Here is a 21,275-nt window from a genome sequence, read left to right as displayed (position 1 = left end):
GGGAGCAGAACTGGCATGGGAATGATGAAGGAATGAATTACATTGCAGCCACAAATGGGCCCTCTTATCTGGTGAGCTCATTGCGGGTTACAAGCATAGCATAAATGAACCAATTTGCAGACACTGAAGTGCAGCTACCTCTGGGCTGGATTGTGCAGCCCTCTTGATCTGTCATATCGTGTGACAGCTTTTCTGGTTTAGTGCCCTGTTCTTCTGGCTGGCAGTTTTTCTAGGAAGTAAAATAGAAATCTGCCCAGCAGGAAGAAGGCTCAAAAGATTGCTTTTTCTTTTTAAACACAATGAATATGAAGCAAACAAACAATACAGCTGATAAGAGTTAGAAAGGCTCTTACCCAAATTACCATGATAACTGGCAGCATTTGGATTTGCTTTAATTGCCTTGAGGAACAAAGCTTCAGATTCCTGAATAATTTAGAAGAACATGTCAACAGGACAGTCTACTGTTGCAGTATATAACATAATGCTAAATTTACCCACAATTGTAATTAAAAACCATCCCAAACTATGCCATATCTATATCACCATATATATATTTTAAGCCTGCGTGATCCTGTAGCTCAGGTGACTACAGCCTCCAGAAAACAGTAATAATGCTACAAATAAGTGCCATGCTTTCACAGACTGCTGTTACTTTAGCAGAGTGATTAAGCCCTCCTGAAGTTTGCAAAGCAGTTAACTTAAACTGTTTCTTTTTTTGCAGAGTTACAATACTTTCAAACATCACCTACTGACATTTTCCCTATTTATTCAATCAAGTTAAGGATAATATGATTCAGTATGTGAGCAAACTGCTTTTAGACACCTTTCCCTTTAAAACAGTTTTTAGCATTTAAAATTGGGGCATTCCAGTAAGGCCCTTTCAAACAGATGTTTCAGCATGGTTCTCGGTGAAGAGTAGCTGAGTGCCTGTTATTTAAAAAATAAAGCCAACTGAAATATTCCTCACAAGTTATCTTTTCCATATTCCCACTTGCAGTGTGGAAACAGTCCTAAGACTGTTGATAATCTGAGTACTTCTTAGAAAACCTGAGCTTCCTCACCAAATATTCAGGGAACAATTTACCGCTAAATTTATTCTCTAATTCAAACATTTTTATTTTTTCCAAACTAGCTGCTAATATAGATACTTTTGTTCCAGAGCATATTTCCTGCAGAAGTTTAAAAAGATACACCCCGCCAATCCAAATGGAGCATATTTACTCACTTGCATGCAAGTTTAGATATTTTAGAGAGTGATTTTTACATAGACCTATATGCTGTGATGTGTTTTAGGGAAAGTTGCCCATTCAGTTTCAATGCAAATGACCTGAAGATAAAATTACCTCAGTGTTGTAGACTTCTGTCTGAATGCACATACTTGCTGTCTGAGGTATGTGAGAACAACAACCTGGGGAAAAGGCCTTTCCTTTGTGCTAAGCTTTTATTACTTATATCCACAAAACACAACACAGGCTCTACTGCAAAATAAAACCTGTCAGCCAGATTTTTGATTCCATCATCTTCTCATGTGAAGCATGAAATAAGTCTCTGTAAGGGTTCCTCAGGGGACAGGAAATTTCTGATGTCAAGATTGAGTCACTCAACTTTTGAGTGACTTAAGAACTTCCCAGTATGTCCAAATTCAAAGCCAAACTACATGCTCCTTTCAAAGCATTGCTGAGCACAGCTGAGGCTGCCACTCTCAAGCCAAGAGAGACTGATGCAGAAAGTGCCTTCATCTTCTCAGGCCAAGGAAATTACAAACTCTAGGATTCTTGACAAATCCTTTTGCAGGACATCCTGTTTCAGGAGAAGGAGTGCTTGGATAGGAGTGAACAAGGGAACCAGATGTCTGGAAATTTAAGGAGTATATGACTGCATAGTGCAAGTTTTAGCATTGCTTTTCCTTGGCATAACCAGCAGCTCCAGCATTCTCATACCCAGACTATTAAAGTTCCTGGATGCACTGGTCTCTCTGAAACTCATACTATTTAGTGTCTTCATTAATATTTTGGATGGTGGGACTGAATGCACTTTCAGAAACTTTCCAGACAGCAGCTAAGAGGAGGGAGTGGTCAATACACTGGAAGGGAGAGCTGCTATTCAGAGGGACCTGGACAGGACAGAGAAATGAACTAGCAGGAATCACAGAATGGCTGAGGTTGGAATGGACCCCTGGAGGTCATCTGGTCCAGCCTCCCTGCTCAAAGAGGGCCAGCTGTCCAGGACTATGTCCAGGCAGCATCTCAAAGGATGGAAATTCCATAGCCTCTCTGAGCAACCTGTGCCGGTGTTTGGTTACAGTCACAGTAAAAAAGCATTTCCTGATGTTCAGAGGGAACATCCCTTGTTTTGGTTTTGGCCCATTGCTTCTTGTCCTGTCACTCAGCACCACTGAAAAGAGCCTGGCTCCATCCTCTTTGCACCCTTCCTTCAGGTATTTATATACATTGAGGTCCTCCCCCTGAGACTTCTCCAGGCTCAACCTTTCCTCATAGGAGAGATGCTCCAGTCCCTGTGTCACATTTGTGGCCCTTCACTGGACTCTCTCCAGTATGTCCATGGCTCTCTGGGAACTGGACACAGGACTCCAGGTGTGGCCTTACCAGTAGAGAGGAAGGATCGCCTCCTTCAACGTGCTGGCAACACTCCTAACACAAACCAGGATATCATTATTTGTCTTTGCCACAAGGGCACATGGCTGGCTCATGTTCAATCAGTCAGGTGTCTACCAAGGCACTCAGGTGCTTTTCTGCCAAGCTGCTTTCCAGCTGGGTGGCCCCCAGCATGTACTGTGCCTGGCCTGGGTTTGTTCCTCTCCAGCTGCAAGGCTTTGCACTTCCCCTTGTTGAACTGCATGAGGTTCCTGCCAGCCCATTTCTCCAGCCTGTCGAGGTCCCCTCTGGATGGCATCATGACTGTCTGGCATATCAGCCACTCCTCCCAGTTTGGTGTCATCTGCAAACTTGCTGAGGGTGCACTCTGCCCCATCATCCAGATCATTAACGGAGATGTTGAACAGGATTGGACTGCAGGAATCTCATGAAGTTCAACAAAAGCATATGCAAAGTCCTGCATCTGGGATGGGATAACCCCATGCAAAGGTACAGGCTGGGAGGCAACTGTCTAGGAAACAGCTCTACAGAAATGGATCTGGTGGGCCTGGTAGACAGAAAATTGAATAAAAGCCATCAGCATACCCTCTCAGCAAAGATGACCAACCACACCCTGGGTTGTATTAAGCAGAAGCAACAGCCAGCAGGTCCAGGGAAGTAAACCTTCTCCTTTGTTGGCACTTGCAAGACCACATCAGGAATATGTGTTCAGGTTGGGGCTCTCCATTACAAGAAAGACATGGACATTAGTGAGTCCAGCAGAGAGCCACCAAGATGGTTAGGGGCTGGAGCACAAGACATACAAGGAGCAGCTGAAAGAACTGGATCTCTTGAGCCTTCAGAAGAGAAGATGAAGGGGAGACCTTATTGATATCTACAACTATCTGATCAGATGATACAGAGAAGGTGGAGACAGACTCTTCTCACAAGTCTGTGAGATGGGATGTGACACAGAGGATACAAACTGGCATATGGGAAATTCCAATTAGATAAAAGGAAACAATTTTAATTTTTTTTTACTGTAAGGGTGGTCAAGCACTGGAAGATGCAGTCCAGAGAGGTTTTAGCATCTCCATCCATAGAGGTGTTCAAGATCTAACTGGAGATGGACCTGGTTTGGGTCAGGGATTAGACTAGATGGCCTCTGGATGCCCTTTCCAGTCAAAATTATTCTATGATTTTAACTCAGTCACCTGAGAAACATACTGAGACTCAAACATTTGTCAAGTCTAGTGGTGTTGCAAGATAACCTCCTCTTTTCATACAACCGTCCAAGCCTGTGGATTGACACTTGAAAGCATGTAGTAATCAGAAGTCCCCCACTGTAAATTTTAGTATTTTTGTCTAGTAGGTAAATCTTCCTCACTAGATAGGTTAACAGCAACCAAAGTGAAAGATGTGCTGTCCAGTTAGTTCAGTCTTATGCCTAAAAGTTGCCACCTACATAAAGGAGAAGCACCTAATGCATTGACTCATCCTTTCACTGCTGAAGCACGAAGGGACAACATGTGCAATGCATTCCCAGAAAATTTAATGAAATTGATTCTCAGAGCTGGCTGCCATTACCATACATCTTCAGCTACATGCTGAAATCATTTTTATCACTGCTGCTTTGCTCAGCAGCTAGTAGAAGCATACGGTCTGATTAAAGGCTACTTAAGGTGCATCATATTCATATTACTGTAGATATATAGAGTAAATATACATTCCAGTACATCGGTGATACTTCAGATTGCTGTATCTCACCAAATCTTTAAGTGTTGCCAAGAAACTTGCACACTGCATATATCAAAGACTTTGGGTAAGCACACTGCATTCCATTTGCTGCCAAGGCCACAGCACAAAATTGTAGCCTGGCTTTATTTCAAATACAAAAAATGCTGAATGGTTTCAATTTATTGTACTTTTCACAGAAAAAGCATAGATGTATATATAACAAAAATGCAGCATACGTATTTTCAAAGAACTAAAGATAGCTTGGTTCTTTATCCATTGTGACAAGAACAAGCATTTAAAGGACAACTCTAACTTGGTATAACAGATGTTAATTAAAAACCAAAACAAAACCACCAGAACAGCTCATCCTTCATGTGCTTTTGTTTCTGGAACAATAAATCATTCATGAGTAGATACAAACAGAAATCATAAAGGGTTGGGTTTTTTTGGTCACTTAGGAAAACCATCGTCTGCTGAAAATCAAAGTGGATTTGAAACTGAAGGAGAATATTGTGTGCTTATTGGAAGGAAATCTCTCATAACATAGTAAAACCTTTTTGACTCAGTGTCTTTTAAAATAAGAGATAACAAAAAAACCCAGAACAAATCTTACTTTATGGCAACAGAGCCAATACAGTAACAATTTTTATACAGACACGTAACAAGTAACCTAATAAATGAAATGCCTGAGGTTATACAACACATCAGACACAGCCAGGCAACCCTCTGAAAATTACCTCCATCACCTTGACAATCTCCATCCACTACATGGGCTCCCACTTCTCTGTTTTCACATGGTGAGGGGGTGGACAAGAAATCTGAATTTTCCATGCTTTTTATTGTCATTTAGCATTCTCCCTCTTAAAAAACCCTGTATCTCCTCTTTCCAGGTGATGCGAAATACAGCTGCTGAGATCATACCCTTTTGTAGGTGAGTCCACTTTCCAATCCCCTTAATTTGCATTCTCTGTTAAAAGCCATCAGTTTCAAGTGACTAGTTTTTTGTTCTATGCAAACCTATTACTCCATACTGAACTATTAAAACACTCACTGGCTCCCTGCTTTCTTTCCTGGGCTCCACTGCTTCTTTTGCTTTATTCAGGATGCTGACTTGAAAGCTTAATTTTCCCCTACTATCATTTCTACTTTGTCTCCAACACATTCCCCTGTAGCATAACGACCTTTCAGAGCTAGCAATCAAAACCACTACCTCCTTTTTAATTTTTTAAATACACTAAGACTGAATTGTTTCTTCTATACCTGGAGAAGTTTTCTAGCTTGTTTTCAACTTATTTTTTCTACTTATTTCATTATAAATGCTCTTTGTTCTCTCATGTTGCATACTCTTCTTGATGAATAACTCTACAATCCTCTATTCTTTCACAGTCATGACTCACCAAAATAGTTCTAGCAATTACCTCCTCCATAATCTCATCCCTTATACATTCTGGATATTAATTTGTATCCTTCTGGAACTTTGTTAAAGTAACCTAAAATACATATTTTACAACAGTCTCAGGTGGAGAGAGAAAAGAGTGTACAGAAGAAAACCCAGCCAGTCTACAGAAACAGTAACAGGGTGTCTAACAGCGTCACTAAGACAAACAAAAGCAAGTGCTGGGTTGTCACAGGCCCTGGCTTCACATGCAGACAGGTCATGACTCCACAGCTGATGAGGACTGTAGAAATTTAAGTGGACACAAGTAATTGGTGGAAAAATGTATCTATTCGGAGAAGTTTCACATCATAAAATTTGCTTTCTTTGCATATACTGATTGTGTTCCTTCAGTGCTGCTAACATTATCACTATCAAAAAGCCATCAACCCCCCCCAAGCCATAGTTCAGTAAATGGTGTTTTTCTGAGGAATACCAAAAACTTCTTTGATTGTTAATTTGTCCCTATCATATACATAAATCAGTGACTATGGAGTCAATTAAAACAACTAAATATATTAACTGTGTATGATTTATTCTCTGTCAGCTCATACAATTTGTTTTGGAAAACAACTCATTCTCATGATTTCCATTACATTTATTTACTACTTGTAAATATATAAGTAGCTAATGCTGAGGTACCACTTGCAGGCTGGTCCACCGTATCCAAGAGAAAGTTCAATGTATGGACTGTTTCTCCATGGGATTACCCATGTATCTCATCCTCAATCTGGGATTAGCAAATCTTTGTATCTCTATTTTAGATAGTGTCTGAGGCAAAGAGGCTAGAATTCATATTGGGTAATCACAGAATCATGTAGGTTGGAAAGGACCTTGAAGATCATCTAGTCCAACCTTTAACCTAGCATTGACAGTTTCCAACTACACCATATCCCTCAGCGCTATGTCGACCCGACTCTTAAACACCTCCAGGGATGGGGACTCCACCACTGCCCTGGGCAGCCCATTCCAACGCCTAACAACCTGTTCTGTAAAGAAATGCTTACTAATATCTAGTCTAAACCTTCCCTGGTGCAACTGGAGGCCATTCCCTCTCGTCCTATCACTTGTTACTTGGTTAAAGAGACTCATCCCCAGCTCTCTGCAACCTCCTTTCAGGTAGCTGTAGAGGGCGATGAGGTCTCCCCTCAGCCTCCTCTTCTCCAGACTAAACCACCCCAGTTCCCTCAGCCGCTCCTCGTACGACATGTGCTCCAGACCCTTCACCAGCTTCGTTGCCCTTCTCTGGACACGCTCGAGTAATTCAATGTCCTTTTTGTAGTGAGGGGCCCAAAACTGAACACAGTAATCGAGGTGCGGCCTCACCAGTGCCGAGTACAGGGGTAAGATCACTTCCCTGTCCCTGCTGGCCACACTATTTCTGATACAAGCCAGGATACCATTGGCCTGCTTGACCACCTGGGCACACTGCTGGCTCATGTTCAGCCAGCTGTCAATCAACACCCCCAGGTCCCTCTCTGACTGGCAGCTCTCCAGCCACTCCTCCCCAAGCCTGTAGCGCTGCTGGGGGTTGTTGTGGCCCAAGTGCAGCACCCGGCATTTGGCCTTATTGAAGCTCATACAGTTGGCCTTAGCCCATCGCTCCAGCCTGTCCAGGTCTCTCTGCAGAGCCTCCCTACCCTTGAGCAGATCAACACTCCCACCCAACTTGGTGTCATCTGCAAACTTACTGAGGGTGCACTCGATCCCCTCGTCCACATCATCAATAAAGATGTTAAACAGGAGTGGCCCCAAAACCGAGCCCTGCGGGACACCACTCGTGACCGGGCACCAACCGGATTTAACTCCGTTCACCACAACTCTTTGGGTCCGGCCATCCAGCCAGTTTTTTACCCAGCAAAGCGTGTGATCATCCAAGCCTCGAGCAGCCAGTATTGCCAGGAGAATGCTGTGGGAAACGGTGTCAAAGGCCTTACTGAAGTCAAAGTAGACAACATCCACAGCCCTTCCTTCATCCAAGAAGCAGGTCGCCCTGTCATAGAAGGAGATCAGGTTTGTCAAGCAGGACCTGCCTTTCATAAACCCATGCTGACTGGGCCTGATCATCTGGTTGTCCCGCACGTGTTGTGTGATGGTACTCAGGATGAGCTGCTCCATCAGCTTCCCGGGCACTGAAGTCAAGCTGACAGGCCTGTAATTTCCTGGATCATCCTTCTGACCCTTCTTCTAGATGGGCGTCACATTGGTCAATTTCCAATCTGTCGGGACCTCCCCGGTCAGCCAGGACTGCTGGTAAATGATGGAAAGCGGCTTGGCGAGCACCCCAGCCAGCTCCTTCAGCACCCTTGGATGTATCCCATCTGGTCCCATAGACTTGTGTGTGTCTACGTGATGCAGTAGGTCACTGTCTCCTGGATTGCAGGGGGATCATTCTCCCAGTCTCTGTCTTCTGGCTGAGGAGGCTGGATTCCCTCAGTACAACTAGTCTTGTTATTAAAGACCGAGGCAAAGAAGGCATTAAGGACCTCAGCCTTCTCCTCATCACTTGTTACCATGTTTCCTCCCACATCCAGCAGGGGATGGAGGTTCTCCCTGGTCTTTCTTTTGCTGCTCACATACTTATAGAAATATTTCTTGTTATCCTTGGTTGCTGAAGCCAGGGTAATTTCCAGCTGGGCTTTAGACCTCCTGATTTCCACCCTGCATACCCGCACAGCATCTTTGTAATCACTGGGAGTGGCTAGCCCCTTCTTCCAAAGGCTGTAAACTTTCCTTTTCTCCCTGAGTTGCAACCAAAGCTCCCTGTCCAGCCACAGGGGTCTTCTTTGTCGCCGGCTTCTCTTACAGCACCCGGGGACTGCCTGTTCCTGAGCCATTAACACTTTCTTCTTAAAGGGTGTCCAGCCTTCCTGGACCCCTATACCCTTCAGGATCATCTCCCAAGGGATTCTGTCAAGCAGGTGCCTAAACAAGTCAAAGTCAGCCCTTTGGAAGTCCAGGATGTCAGTTCTGCTTAGCCCTCTCCTGGCCTCTCTAAGAATAGAGAACTCTATTATTTCATGATCACTGTGCCCTAGTCGTCCTCCGACCGCCACATCATCCACCAGTCCTTCTCTGTTCACAAAGAGGAGGTCCAGCAGGGCACCTTCTCTGGTCGGTTCTCTCACCAGTTGCGTCAGGAAGTTATCTCCCACACATTCCAGGAATCTCCGGGACTGGTCCCACTCTGCTGTGTTGTATTTCCAGCAGATGTCTGGGAAGTTAAAGTCTCCCACGAGAACAAGGGCAAGCGATCGTGAGATTTCTCCTAAATGCCTATAGAATATTTCATCCACCTCTCTGTCCTGGGTGGGTGGCCTATAGTAGACTCCCACTACAACATCTGCCCTGTTGGCCTTCCCCGATTCTAACGCAAAGACACTCCACCCTGTCTTCACTATACTTGTGCTCAAGGCAATCATAACAGTCCCTAACATACAGCGCCACCCCACCACCTCTCCTTCCTTGTCTGTCCCTTCTAGAGTGCTTGTAGCCCTCAACAGGCGCACTCCAGTCATGGGAGACATCCCACTATGTTTCTGTGAGAGCCACTACATCATAATTTTCCTGTTTCATCATGGTTTCAAGCTCCTCCTGTTTGTTACCCATGCTGTGTGCATTGGTATACATGCACTTCAGATGGGCTGGTGTTTTGCCCCCTTCCCCCTTCAAATCTAGTTTAAAGCTCTGTCTATGAGTCCAGCTAACTCCTGCCCCAAGACCCTCTTCCCCCTCTGGGACAGCTGCATTCTGTCTAATGCCAAAAGGTCTGGTGCCCTGTATACCAACCCATGATTGAAAAATCCAAAGCCCTACTGGTAACACCAGTCTCGGAGCCACAAGTTCATCTGTTGAGTTCTCCTGTATTCTTTTTCATCCATCCCCCCAACTGAAGGGATGGAGGAGAACACAGTTTGTGCCCTCAACCCCTTAACCAATTTCCCCAAGGCCCTGAAATCTCTCTTCATTGCTTTAGGACTTCTCTTGGTAATGTCATCACTAGCTACCTGAAAAACCAGGATAGGGTAGTTGTTGTTGGGTCTCACTAGAGCGGGGAGTTTTGCCTTGTGGTCCTTGACGTGGGCCCCAGGGAGGCAGCAGACTTCCCTATGAAGCGGGTCCAGTCTACATATTGGGCCTTTGACACCTGTCAGAATGGAGTCACCCACTACAATGACCCTTCTGGGGTTCTTTTGAGAATTGGTTTTAATACCTGGTCTAGAATGACCCGGCCTTGGTGGACCTTGGTCTTCCTCCTTGTTTGTCTCATTTCCTTCTTCCTTCTCTTCCTCACTCAAAAGTTCCAGGGTCCTGAATCTATTGTGAAGGGACACCATTGAGGGTGAGGGAGGTCAGGAGAGGATTTTCCTGCCTCGCTGAGCAGGGACCTGTTTCCAGCCTCCCCCATCTCTTAGGTCCCCTCCTTTTGCCTGGTAGCAAGAGGTTGAGGGATTGCCTGCCTCGTTTGGAGCCTCCATTTGCTCCTGTTGCTTTAGGGGTGCTAGGCTGTTACTCCACCAATCAATTTCCCTTTTGCACTCCCTAATACTTCTTAATCTCTCGACCTCTTCTTTGAGTTCCGCCACCAGGCTGAGCAGGTCATCCAGCTGATCACAGTGCACACAGGTGTTGTCACTGCTGCCCTCCGACAGGACTGACAGTCTCAGACACTCCCTGAAGCCCTGAACCTGGACTGCTGCATGTTTGCGTGGCAGCTCCATCTGGGTCGCCACATTCTTTCTGGTGGTGGTTTTGACCGGAGTGGAGACCATGGTTCAGTCTACTCGTGGAGGACGATAAGAGAAACTAGCTCAGATAGGCTCTAGAGCCCGGAGATAGACTGCGCCCTGTCCGCTCGCCCTGCCTGCGCGAACTGCCGCGCAAACTGCTGCGCCTCGCCCTTCTGCCGTGCCACGCCCTTCTGCCGCGCCACGCCCTTCTGCCGCGCCACGCCCTTCTGCCGCGCCACGCCCTTCTGACGCACCACGCCCTTCTGACGCACCACGCCCTGTTTGCCCGCCCTGTTTGCCGCGCTCCTGGTTGCTCGAGCTCCCTGGGGGCTGCTCTTGTATGTGAGGGGCGTGGGGTGTCACTCCAGTCTCTGCCCACTCTGACTCACTGCCGCCCTTGTTTAGCAGCAGCTCACTCTTCCCGCTCAGGGGGGAGGCGACTTGAGGCTCTCCCTCTTCCCTGGGCTTCTGCCTTCACTGCTTGTGGTTTTGCCGTGGGTTTTTGATGCTTTCAGAAGGGTCCCCCGCCGCTATCCTCCTCCTTGGAGCCCCTCTTCTCAGCAAGTAATGGTAAACCTTGCTTCCTTTACATACCAAAACCACAAGGCTAGTTCCTGAACCAAGGCCTCTAAATCAGAGTAGGCTCTATCGGCAATAAAGGAATACAAGACCCTAACTGCCCTCTAGTGTGCTTAAGAGCCTATATCTCTCCGCTGACCACTGACATAGTTTAGGGCAGAAACATTTGTTAACTCGGACATCTAAAATAAGGTGGGATGAACTTAGGCCAGAATCACACAGCAATACCAAGACAGAAATGTGCATTGAAACCTGATTATCTAAGTCATAGTCCACAATGGCCTCCGCAAACAGTTTCTACAAAAAACTTACCCTGAGTTTAAACAGAAAAAACCCAAACCAAACCCAAAACCCAACACTCAGAAAGCTCTGGTTACCTACCTTGTATTTTTGTGATTTCCCCAGTACATTTGCCAACGAAAACATAAGGGAATGATCATTAGGTATTAATTCCAGGGCCTCTCTTCCAACTGCTTCTGCTTGAGCTAGATTGCCTGGGAGCCCACACAGTGGAAAAAGAGAAGGCATCTTTTAACACAGCCTTATTAGTTACTTTTCATGCTGTGAGCACGCATATTGTACAAATAACTGATTACATGCATTTTTAAAGAAAACCAGGTATCACACACAAGTGTAAAATCCTGCAGAATAAGACAATAGAAAGCTTCCATTTTGTTTTCAACAGATAACATCTTCAGAAGAACAACAAAGCACAGTTTCAAAAGTTCTGAAGTTTCGTCTATAATACAAACATGCTTGCACTATGATGGCCTTTCCAATAAGGATCAGAAATTCAGTTTATGGGCTGGATTTCAAGTGATGCTTTAAAACCATTGAGTCACAAGTTATATTTATAGAGTGTCTGGGTAGTCAAAGAAGAGGCAGAACTCCTTTTAGATAAATACAAATAAAGCTTTAAGTTTTGCTAGACACTGAATTATTCATTAAAACATTCAAATAGGCTTATACCTGTGTTATCAAGCAATATAATCATATTGTTCCAAGCCAAACTATGCTCTGGTTTCAGAACTGTAGCATTCCTCCACGCATTCAATGCATCTATATGGCGATTCAAATCTGCATACTAAAAAGAAAGAAAACCCCAGTAATTTCACTCTGACTTCTTTTACTTTCCTATCATGCACTAAAGACACTGAAGAGCTCCTAATGTCTCATTCCATTCTAGTAGAACTTGTTTTTATAGACAAAAATAAGAAATGTAAAAAGAATACTATGGTAGTATGGAAGATAGAGTGCTATATACTATAATTTTACCCTGCTTTTCTCTGGAAGCCTGGCTTGTTTTCAAATATACATGTACCAATAGGATAGGGAGGAAAACCAGCATACAATTTAGAAATCTACATAAGTAAATATTCAATATATGGAATTTTAATAAATTTAATAAATTTAATTAATAAATGGAATTTTTGGGGCATAGTTCTACTACCTAACAATATATTAATGACTGCAAAAAGAGTCTAATATTGGGAAATGATTAATATCTTTTCAACAAAAGACCATGATCGATATTTTTGTTTATACCTCTTTATATGAAAAAGTAGGACCTAAAGGTGGTATGGAAGGAAGTATATGGGAAAGCAACAGGAAAAGCTATCAAAAATGTGAAATTACTCTGAACTACAGATCAAGTGAACTGGAATAACTATCAGCATTTAACACTACAGCAGAATTATATATATATAAACACACACAGATTCCTGTCATAGCTATCATTTATTCAAAAGCACTTACCAACCGCCCTAAATTGTAGTAACAATCTGGATATTTTTTCCTGTGTTTAATTGCAGTCCAGTAGCTTTGCTCTGCCTCTTCAAACCTTCTTAAACTGTTCTGTACTATTCCTAGATTCATCCATGCAGCAGCAAAATCAGGTCTGGGCAAATTGGGGAAAAAACCAAGAGAGAACACAATTGAGCATTTGGAATACAAGAATTCTATTGTATCATTTCTGCTCAGTTGGTGCATAACACTGCTTAGCATTGTTCTAAACATACTGTATTTGTACAGCTAAGGACAGCAACTCCTCTGCTTCTTGGAGCTCATTTCTTTCTTTCAGAATATTTCCAAGGTTGTTCATGGCATGTACGTATTTAGGATTCAACCTAAAATTTAAAATTTAAGAGATGATTATTATGTATGGGACATGTATTACTATATGCAAATTGCTAGCTCTGCAATGCTGCAGATCATGAAAATGAATACCTAAGCATTTTCTTCATGTTAAACACAAAAGCAATTTTAGGATAGTTCATTAAAGCAGTAAAATTCCTGATACCTTACAGCTTCTCTGTAGTACTTGATTGCAGCACTTTGATTTCCTTTGTCAGCCAGGTTTTTGCCAACATTGTAGTGCACCTGAAAACACAGATGAACATTCTACCAGATGCTACACAGTCACATATTTTGTGGAGCTAAGTTGCTAAAAATTCTTACTCCAAATAGAAACAGTCAGCACTTGCGTCATCCACTGCTGGTTTTTGTTGTAGTGGGTACTTTAGATTGGACAATATATTAAATGGAGACAGTAAGACAAAATCTGAGGAATAAATTAATAAATCAGCTTGCCTGTTCCAGCTATTTAAGAAAGATTATTCACTTTGATTTTATTAAGGTCACCATACCTTTCACAAGACTCTTTATATGGAGACCTCCTGCTCTTCATTTCATTTATTTGTCAGTTAAGTAAGAGGAAGTCTGACTCAAATCAAATCCACAACAGCAGAAGAAACACTACAGCAGTGTGTTCATTAAACTTTGCTTTCACTATAGCATAAACTAGAAGAAACTCAACCTTAACAGAAAAACTAAGCTCTATATTTCAAAACCAAACAAAAAATAACAAACACAAACACACATTTGTGTACATTTCGTGAACTGAACTAAAAAGATGTACTATTGTCTATTAAAACTGATAGCAAAACTATTTAAATAAACTATTAGCATTTTCAGTGGTTTATTTCTTTCTGTCCTGAGATACAACACCCCTAAAAATGAAGAGTTCCTCCTTATATGTAGGTTTCCTAATTTCCCTTCAAGAGAAATTGTAGCTTTAGTTCCTCTTAATATGGTGGTAACAAAAAAGGGAAGAGAAGAAAAACTAAAACATACCAAAAGAACTCCTCAGCCTACCATAAATACCCAGTGACGAAAACCACTCTACAATGGAGTGTAATACGCAGTAACATCCCGCTCTTAAAACAGTCAGCAAAGGCGTTCCAGGCACAGACTGCCATTTGAGAGGTGCAGGTGACTTCTGCCATACAGCCACGTCTCTCCCTTCACTGACCATGACAGAGACATGTCAAGATCAGCCCTTAGCTCTACTCCCCCAAACCAGGCTCACAATAACTCTGCCCTCTGCTAAGCACAAGGCTGTAACTCTCCTTGACTTCTCCTGTGACCCCTACCTGCACGACATGGGGACCCAAGGACTTTCTGTACATCAATGGGCAGGAAGAATGTGGCCTTTAAAAATGAGGGGCCAGTGTGATGTTTTAAATTTCATCTCCAGCAATGTGGTTCTTTGTCTTTGACAGATATTGTACATGCCAACCTGGGAGGGAGGATTTTCCTTTCCTGATTAAACATTTAAGAGCAGACATAGCATTTCATTATTAAATGATTAAAGATAGATATTAACTGGAAATGACATATTACATTATGCCCACATGCTCCTTTATCAATCTTTAAGAGGTAATTACTTTACAGTAATAGCCCTAAAAGGAGCATTTCTCAGGGATGCATAACAGCACAGTATTCTCCGAAATCAGGGCAATTAGGTAAAAATACCCTAGGGTAGAACCTTGCTGATCTCAACAGGCATGTGTTGTTGAAAGTGAACATAACCATGGCACTGTAGCCTAGCCAAATAATTGGCTCTATGTGTTTGTCTGTTCACAATATCTCAATTGGCCTAAGAAGCCAGTATAAAAAAGCAAAAGCACTGTATATTCTCCCATGTTAGACATGCATAGTGGTTGACCTGTTATTTAAGTGTTTAAATGTGCACACATTTAAATGAGGAAGAGAGAAGAAATTTGTATTTTCCTGTACAAAAACAAAATTACTGTCAAACAGATTTTTTTTTTTCCCCCTCAAAGCAGCGTAGGAAGAAATTGAAATGTAGTATCATCTTCTAGGAGGTACACCCCCTCAGTTGGAGCACTACTATTATCAACTATTTTATTCTCTCTTCCTAGCTGCTTATAATCACCTTTTCAGCAAACATGAACATTTGCTGAGAAGGATGGAAGCAAAGCACAGATGTCAAAATTTCTACAGAAACATGCAGATGCTTCTGTTCAATGCCAGCTTCTTTCATCAAAACATTCTTTCCTCTACTACTGAAATTCTGTTTTCTAAATAATAATAAAACAAAGCCTTTTTGATCTTCACATTTTGTTTGTGCAGCTAATGTTGTCTAAAGTTTCTTTTGCATGACTATGCTTCTATACAAAAAAATGGACATCTAAAATGGTATCTGTGTGGCAAAAGGATATTCCATACCATAGAACATCATGCTCAGTATATAAACTGGGGGGAGTTGGCTGCGAGGCGCAGATCGCTGCTTGGGCATTGGCCAGTGCGTGAAGAGCAGTTGCATTGTGCATCACTTGTCTTTTCTTGGGTTTTATTTCCCTCTTTTTGTTATATTTGTTTTCATCACAATTATTATATTTTATCATTATTACTATTATTATATTTTAAATGTTATTCTATATTTATATTTTATTTTAGTTATTACTCTGGTCTTATCTCAACCCATGAGTTTTACTTTTTATTCAATTCTTCCCATCCCACTGGGAGAGGGGAGGAGTGAGTGAGTGGCTGCATGGTGCTTAGTTTCTGCCTGGGCTTAAACCATGACACTCAGTTACAAAGGGAGCCTCAGATGTGGATGTCTAAAGCTAAGGACATAAATCCAAGCCAGTAGTCTGACATGATGAAACAGTAGTTATGCTTTTATCATAGCCTGTAATTAGATATTCCAGTACTTCAACAAAGCACTCCAGGATAAACTTGCAATATAATGACATCAAATGAAAAGACGCCCAACTGGATCCAGTGAACCTTTTAGGCCAGTAGCACTGAAATACTCCAAATTTATAAACTACCTGTAACATATAATCAACATATCAGGAGAAAACGGTCTCTGTACCTGTTCACAAAATTTGCTTTAGCAGTAACAACACAGGCCTGATTCTAACTCACACTAGCGTGTATCACCACTGAGTTCCAGGAATTAAGTCAATCTATACGGTATGAAAAAGGTGGTAAGAGGAAACAGAATCAACATACAGACACCTTCTGTTCAGCTAAGGAAAATACTGCCAAATACATTAAAAACATATACTGTTTCAGTCTAACAACCTTTGAAACCAACTTAAGTGCAGGACCATGCAAGTTCAAATGTGTGACATACTGCTGGACATATTTAACCAAGATCTGTAACATGCTGCTTTTGCTCTCTTTTTAAAAAAGTAAAATTCTATATAATATATATTTTAAATCTTTAAATATTTAAAATAAATACCATTTAAAATATATTTCAAAATATTTAAAACATTTTAAAATCTGCATGGTGAACTTTTTTTTTTAAAAAGTAAAAATCTTTGTAATTTCATTATGGTACCTGATTATTTTCAACAAATTTCAAAATCATGGGGCAACATTTATCAAAGTTGATCCTATATTTCATCCTCTTGAGGCAGACACATCCATCACTCAAGGGGGTAGATTCACAATCTGATTTACTGCAGTTTCACAGAATCACAGAATCATGTAGGTTGGAAAAGACCTTGAAGATCATCCAGTCCAACCTTTAACCTAACACTGACCATTCTCAACTACACCATATCCCTCAGCGCTATGTCAACCTGACTCTTAAACACCTCCAGTGACGGGGACACCACCACTGCCCTGGGCAGCCCATTCCAACGCCTAACAACCCGTTCTGTAAAGAAATGCTTACTAATATCTAGTCTAAACCTTCCCTGGTGCAACTTGAGGCCATTCCCTCTCATCCTATCGCTTGTTACTTGGTTAAAGAGACTCATCCCCAGCTCTCTGCAACCTCCTTTCAGGTAGCTGTAGAGGGCGATGAGGTCTCCCCTCAGCCTCCTCTTCTCCAGACTAAACAACCCCAGTTCCCTCAGCCGCTCCTCGTACGACCTGTGCTCCAGACCCTTCACCAGCTTCGTTGCCCTTCTCTGGACACGCTCAAGTAATTCAATGTCCTTTTTGTAGTGAGGGGCCCAAAACTGAACACAGTAATTGAGGTGCAGCCTCACCAGTGCCGAGTACAGGGGTAAGATCACTTCCCTGTCCTTGCTGGCCACACTATTTCTGATACAAGCCAGGATACCATTGGCCTGCTTGGCCACCTGGGCACACTGCTGGCTCATGTTCAGCCAGCTGTCAATCAACACCCCCAGGTCCCTCTCTGACTGGCAGCTCTCCAGCCACTCCTCCCCAAGCCTGTAGCGCTGCTGGGGGTTGTTGTGGCCCAAGTGCAGCACCCGGCATTTGGCCTTATTGAAGCTCATACAGTTGGCCTTAGCCCATCGCTCCAGCCTGTCCAGATCTCTCTGCAGAGCCTCCCTACCCTTAAGCAGATCAACACTCCCACCCAACTTGCTGTCATCTGCAAACTTACTGAGGGTGCACCCTCATCCACATCATCAATAAAGATGTTAAACAGTAGTGGCCCCAAAACCAAGCCCTGCGGGACACCACTCGTGACCGGCCGCCAACTGGATTTAACTCCATTCACCACAACTCTTTGGGCCCAGCCATCCAGCCAGTTTTTTACCCAGCAAAGCATGTGCCCATCCCAGCCAGAGCAGCCAGTTTCGCCAGGAGAATGCTGTGGGAAATGGTGTCAAAGGCCTTACTGAAGTCGAAGTAGACAACATCCACAGCCTTTCCCTCATCCAATAAGCAGGTCGCCCTGTCATAGAAGGAGATCAGATTTGTCAAGGACGACCTGCCTTTCATAAACCCATGCTGACTGGGCCTGATCATCTGGTTGTCCCGCACGTGTTGTGTGATGGTACTCAGGATGAGCTGCTCCATCAGCTTCCCGGGCACCGACGTCAAGCTGACAGGCCTGTAATTTCCTGGATCATCCTTCTGACCCTTCTTCTAGATGGGCGTCACATTGGCCAATTTCCAATCTGTCGGGATCTCCCCGGTCAGCCAGGACTGCTGGTAAATGATGGAAAGCGGCTTGGCGAGCACCAGCCAGCTCCTTCAGCACCCTCGGATGTATCCCATCTGGTCCCATAGACTTGTGTATGTCTATGTGATGCAGTAGGTCACTGACTGTCTCCTCCAGGATTGCGGGGGTCATTCTCCCAGTCTCTGTCTTCTGGCTGAGGAGGCTGGATTCCCTCAGTACAACTAGTCTTGTTATTAAAGACCGAGGCAAAGAAGGCATTAAGGACCTCAGCCTTCTCCTCATCACTTGTTACCATGTTTCCTCCCACATCCAGCAGGGGATGGAGGTTCTCCCTGGTCTTTCTTTTGCTGCTCACATACTTATAGAAATATTTCTTGTTATCCTTGACTGCTGAAGCCAGATTAATTTCCAGCTGGGCTTTAGACCTCCTGATTTCCACCCTGCATACCCGCACAGCATCTTTGTAATCACTGGGAGTTACAAGCCCCTTCTTCCAAAGGCTGTAAACTTTCCTTTTCTCCCTGAGTTGTAGCCAAAGCTCCCTGTTCAGCCACAGGGGTCTTCTCTGGCACCAGCTTCTCTTACAGCACCTGGGGACAGCCTGTTCCTGTGCCACTAAGACTTTCTTCTTAAAGGGTGTCCAGCCTTCCTGGACCCCTATACCCTTCAGGATCATCTCCCAAGGGATTCTGTCAAGCAGGTGCCTAAACAAGTCAAAGTCAGCCCTTTGGAAGTCCAGGATGTCAGTTCTGCTTAGCCCTCTCCGGGCCTCTCTAAGAATAGAGAACTCTATTATTTCATGATCGCTGTGCCCTAGTCGTCCTCCGACCGCCACATCATCCACCAGTCCTTCTCTGTTCACAAAGAGGAGGTCCAGCAGGGCACCTTCTCTGGTCGGTTCTCTCACCAGCTGTGTCAGGAAGTTATCTCCCACACATTCCAGGAATCTCCGGGACTGGTCCCACTCTGCTGTGTTGTATTTCCAGCAGATGTCTGGGAAGTTAAAGTCTCCCACGAGAACAAGGGCAAGCGATCGTGAGATTTCTCCTAAATGCCTATAGAATATTTCATCCACCTCTCTGTCCTGGGTGGGTGGCCTATAGTAGACTCCCACTACAACATCTGCCCTGTTGGCCTTCCCCCTGATTCTAACACAAAGACACTCCACCCTGTCTTAACTACACTTGTACTCAAAGCAATCATAACAGTCCCTAACATACAGCACCACCCCACCACCTCTCCTTCCTCGTCCATCCCTCCTAAAGGCTTGTAGCCATCAATTGGCACACTCCAGTCATGGGAAACATCCCACTATGTTTCTGTGAGAGCCACTACATCATAATTTTCTTGTGGCATCATGGCTTCAAGCTCCTCTTGTTTATTTCCCATGCTGTGTGCATTGGTATACATGCACTTCAGATGGGCTGATGTCCCCAGCACCTTTTTGCATTTAGAGGTCCTAAGTCCAGCCTGAGCTTTCACAGGTGTTACCACAGTTACTGATCCATCAGTATCCCTTGCATCTTTGTTGTGCTGCATGTCTCCATCCCTTGCCTCCACTGGGATAGCAGGGTGAGGGTCGTCACTGGCACAACAGCCCACAAACTCTGGTAATCTACCCTGTGGCTTATGTCTGGGAGTTCCAGTTTTGTCCCCTTTCCCCTTCAAATCTAGTTTAAAGCTCTGTCAATGAGCCCAGCTAACTCCTGCCCCAAGACCCTCTTCCCCCGCTGGGACAGGTGCATCCCATCCTGTATACTAACCCGTGATTGAAAAATCCAAAGCCCTACTGGTAACACCAGTCTCGGAGCCACAAGTTCATCTGTTGAGTTCTCCTGTAATCTTCTTCATCCATCCCCGCAACTGAAGGGATGGAGGAGAACACAGTTTGTGCCCTCAACCCCTTAACCAATTTCCCCAAGGCCCTGAAATCTCTCTTCATTGCTTTAGGACTTCTCTTGGTAATGTCGTCGCTACCCACCAGGAAAACCAAGAGAGAGTAGTAGTCCTTGAATCTCACTAGAGTGGGGAGTTTTGCCTTGAGGTCCTTGACGCAGGCCCCAGGAAGGCAGCAGACTTCCCTATGAAGCGGATCCAGTCTACATATTGGGCCTTTGACACCTGTCAGAATGGAGTCACCCACTACAATGACCCTTCTGGGGTTCTTTTGAGAATTGGTTTTAATACCTGGTCTAGAGTGACCTGGCCTTGGTGGACCTTGATCTTCCTCCCTGTTTGACTCATTTTCTTCATCCTTCTCTACTTCATTCAAAAGTTCCAGGACCCTGTATCTGTATTGAAGTGGCACCATGGAAGGTGAGGGAGGTCAGGAGAGGATTTTCCTGCCTCCCTGAGCAGAGACCTGTTTCCAGTCTCCCCCATCTCTTAGGTCCCCTCCTTCGGCCTGGTAGCAAGAGGTTGAGGGATCACCTGACTCTTTTGAAGCCTCCATTTGCTTCAGGGGTGTTAAGGTGCTACTTCACCAATCGATTTCCCTTTTGCACTCCCTAATACTTCTTAATCTTTCAACCTCTTTGAGTTCCGCCACCAGGCTGAGCAGATCATCCAGCTGATCACAGCGCACACAGGTGTTGTCACTGCTGCCCTCCGACAGGATTGACAGTCTCAGGCACTCCCTGCAGCCTAGGACCTGGACCGCTGCATGTTTGCGTGGCAGCTCCATCTGGGTCGCCACGTTCTTTCTGGTGGTGGTTTTGACCCGAGTGGAGGCCATGGTTCAATCTACTCGTAGAGGACGATGAGATGAAACTAGCTCAGATAAGCTCTAGACCCAGGAAATGGACTGGGCCCTGTCCATGCGAACTGCATGCGCCAACTGACGCGCAAACTGACACGCCACACCCTGTTTACCCATCTTGGCCGCTTGTGCTCCCTGGGGGCTGCTCTTGTACGTTTGGGGCGTTGGGCATCATCACTCCAGTCTCTGCTCACTCTGAGTCACCACTGCCCTTGTTGGCAGCTCACTCTTCCCACTC

General features: G+C 44.2%; 2 protein-coding genes across 10 annotated transcripts in view; both read right to left on the bottom strand.

The window, feature by feature from the left end:
* Positions 1–12,946, bottom strand: part of GGACT (gamma-glutamylamine cyclotransferase) — a 52,978-nt gene extending 40,032 nt beyond the window's left edge. Inside the window, exon 1 of one of the 2 annotated variants that reach the window (XM_074815382.1) lies at positions 12,831–12,946. The gene's annotated coding sequence lies outside the window, so the exon portion shown is untranslated. Of the gene's footprint in view, positions 1–11,456; positions 11,542–12,830 lie in introns of those variants that run through there. The other variant, XM_074815383.1, reaches the window with a different exon arrangement.
* Positions 1–21,275, bottom strand: part of TMTC4 (transmembrane O-mannosyltransferase targeting cadherins 4) — a 71,860-nt gene that overhangs the window by 5,263 nt on the left and 45,322 nt on the right. For all 8 annotated transcript variants that reach the window (XR_012622002.1, XR_012622003.1, XM_074815371.1 and 5 more), the window contains 6 exons: positions 13,375–13,454; positions 13,094–13,201; positions 12,831–12,972; positions 12,045–12,159; positions 11,457–11,569; positions 354–423 (listed from right to left, as the gene is read on the bottom strand). Coding sequence is in view for 6 of the 8 variants with exons in the window: in XM_074815371.1 (XP_074671472.1) it covers positions 354–423; positions 11,457–11,569; positions 12,045–12,159; positions 12,831–12,972; positions 13,094–13,201; positions 13,375–13,454 (628 nt within the window). In the remaining 2 variants the exon portion in view is untranslated. The remainder of the gene's footprint in view (positions 1–353; positions 424–11,456; positions 11,570–12,044; positions 12,160–12,830; positions 12,973–13,093; positions 13,202–13,374; positions 13,455–21,275) is intronic.

Source organism: Strix aluco, chromosome 2 (assembly GCF_031877795.1).
Source record: "Strix aluco isolate bStrAlu1 chromosome 2, bStrAlu1.hap1, whole genome shotgun sequence".
NCBI lineage: Eukaryota > Metazoa > Chordata > Aves > Strigiformes > Strigidae > Strix > Strix aluco.
Note: the sequence above shows the minus strand (reverse complement) of the source record. Positions and strands in the feature narration are given on the sequence as shown.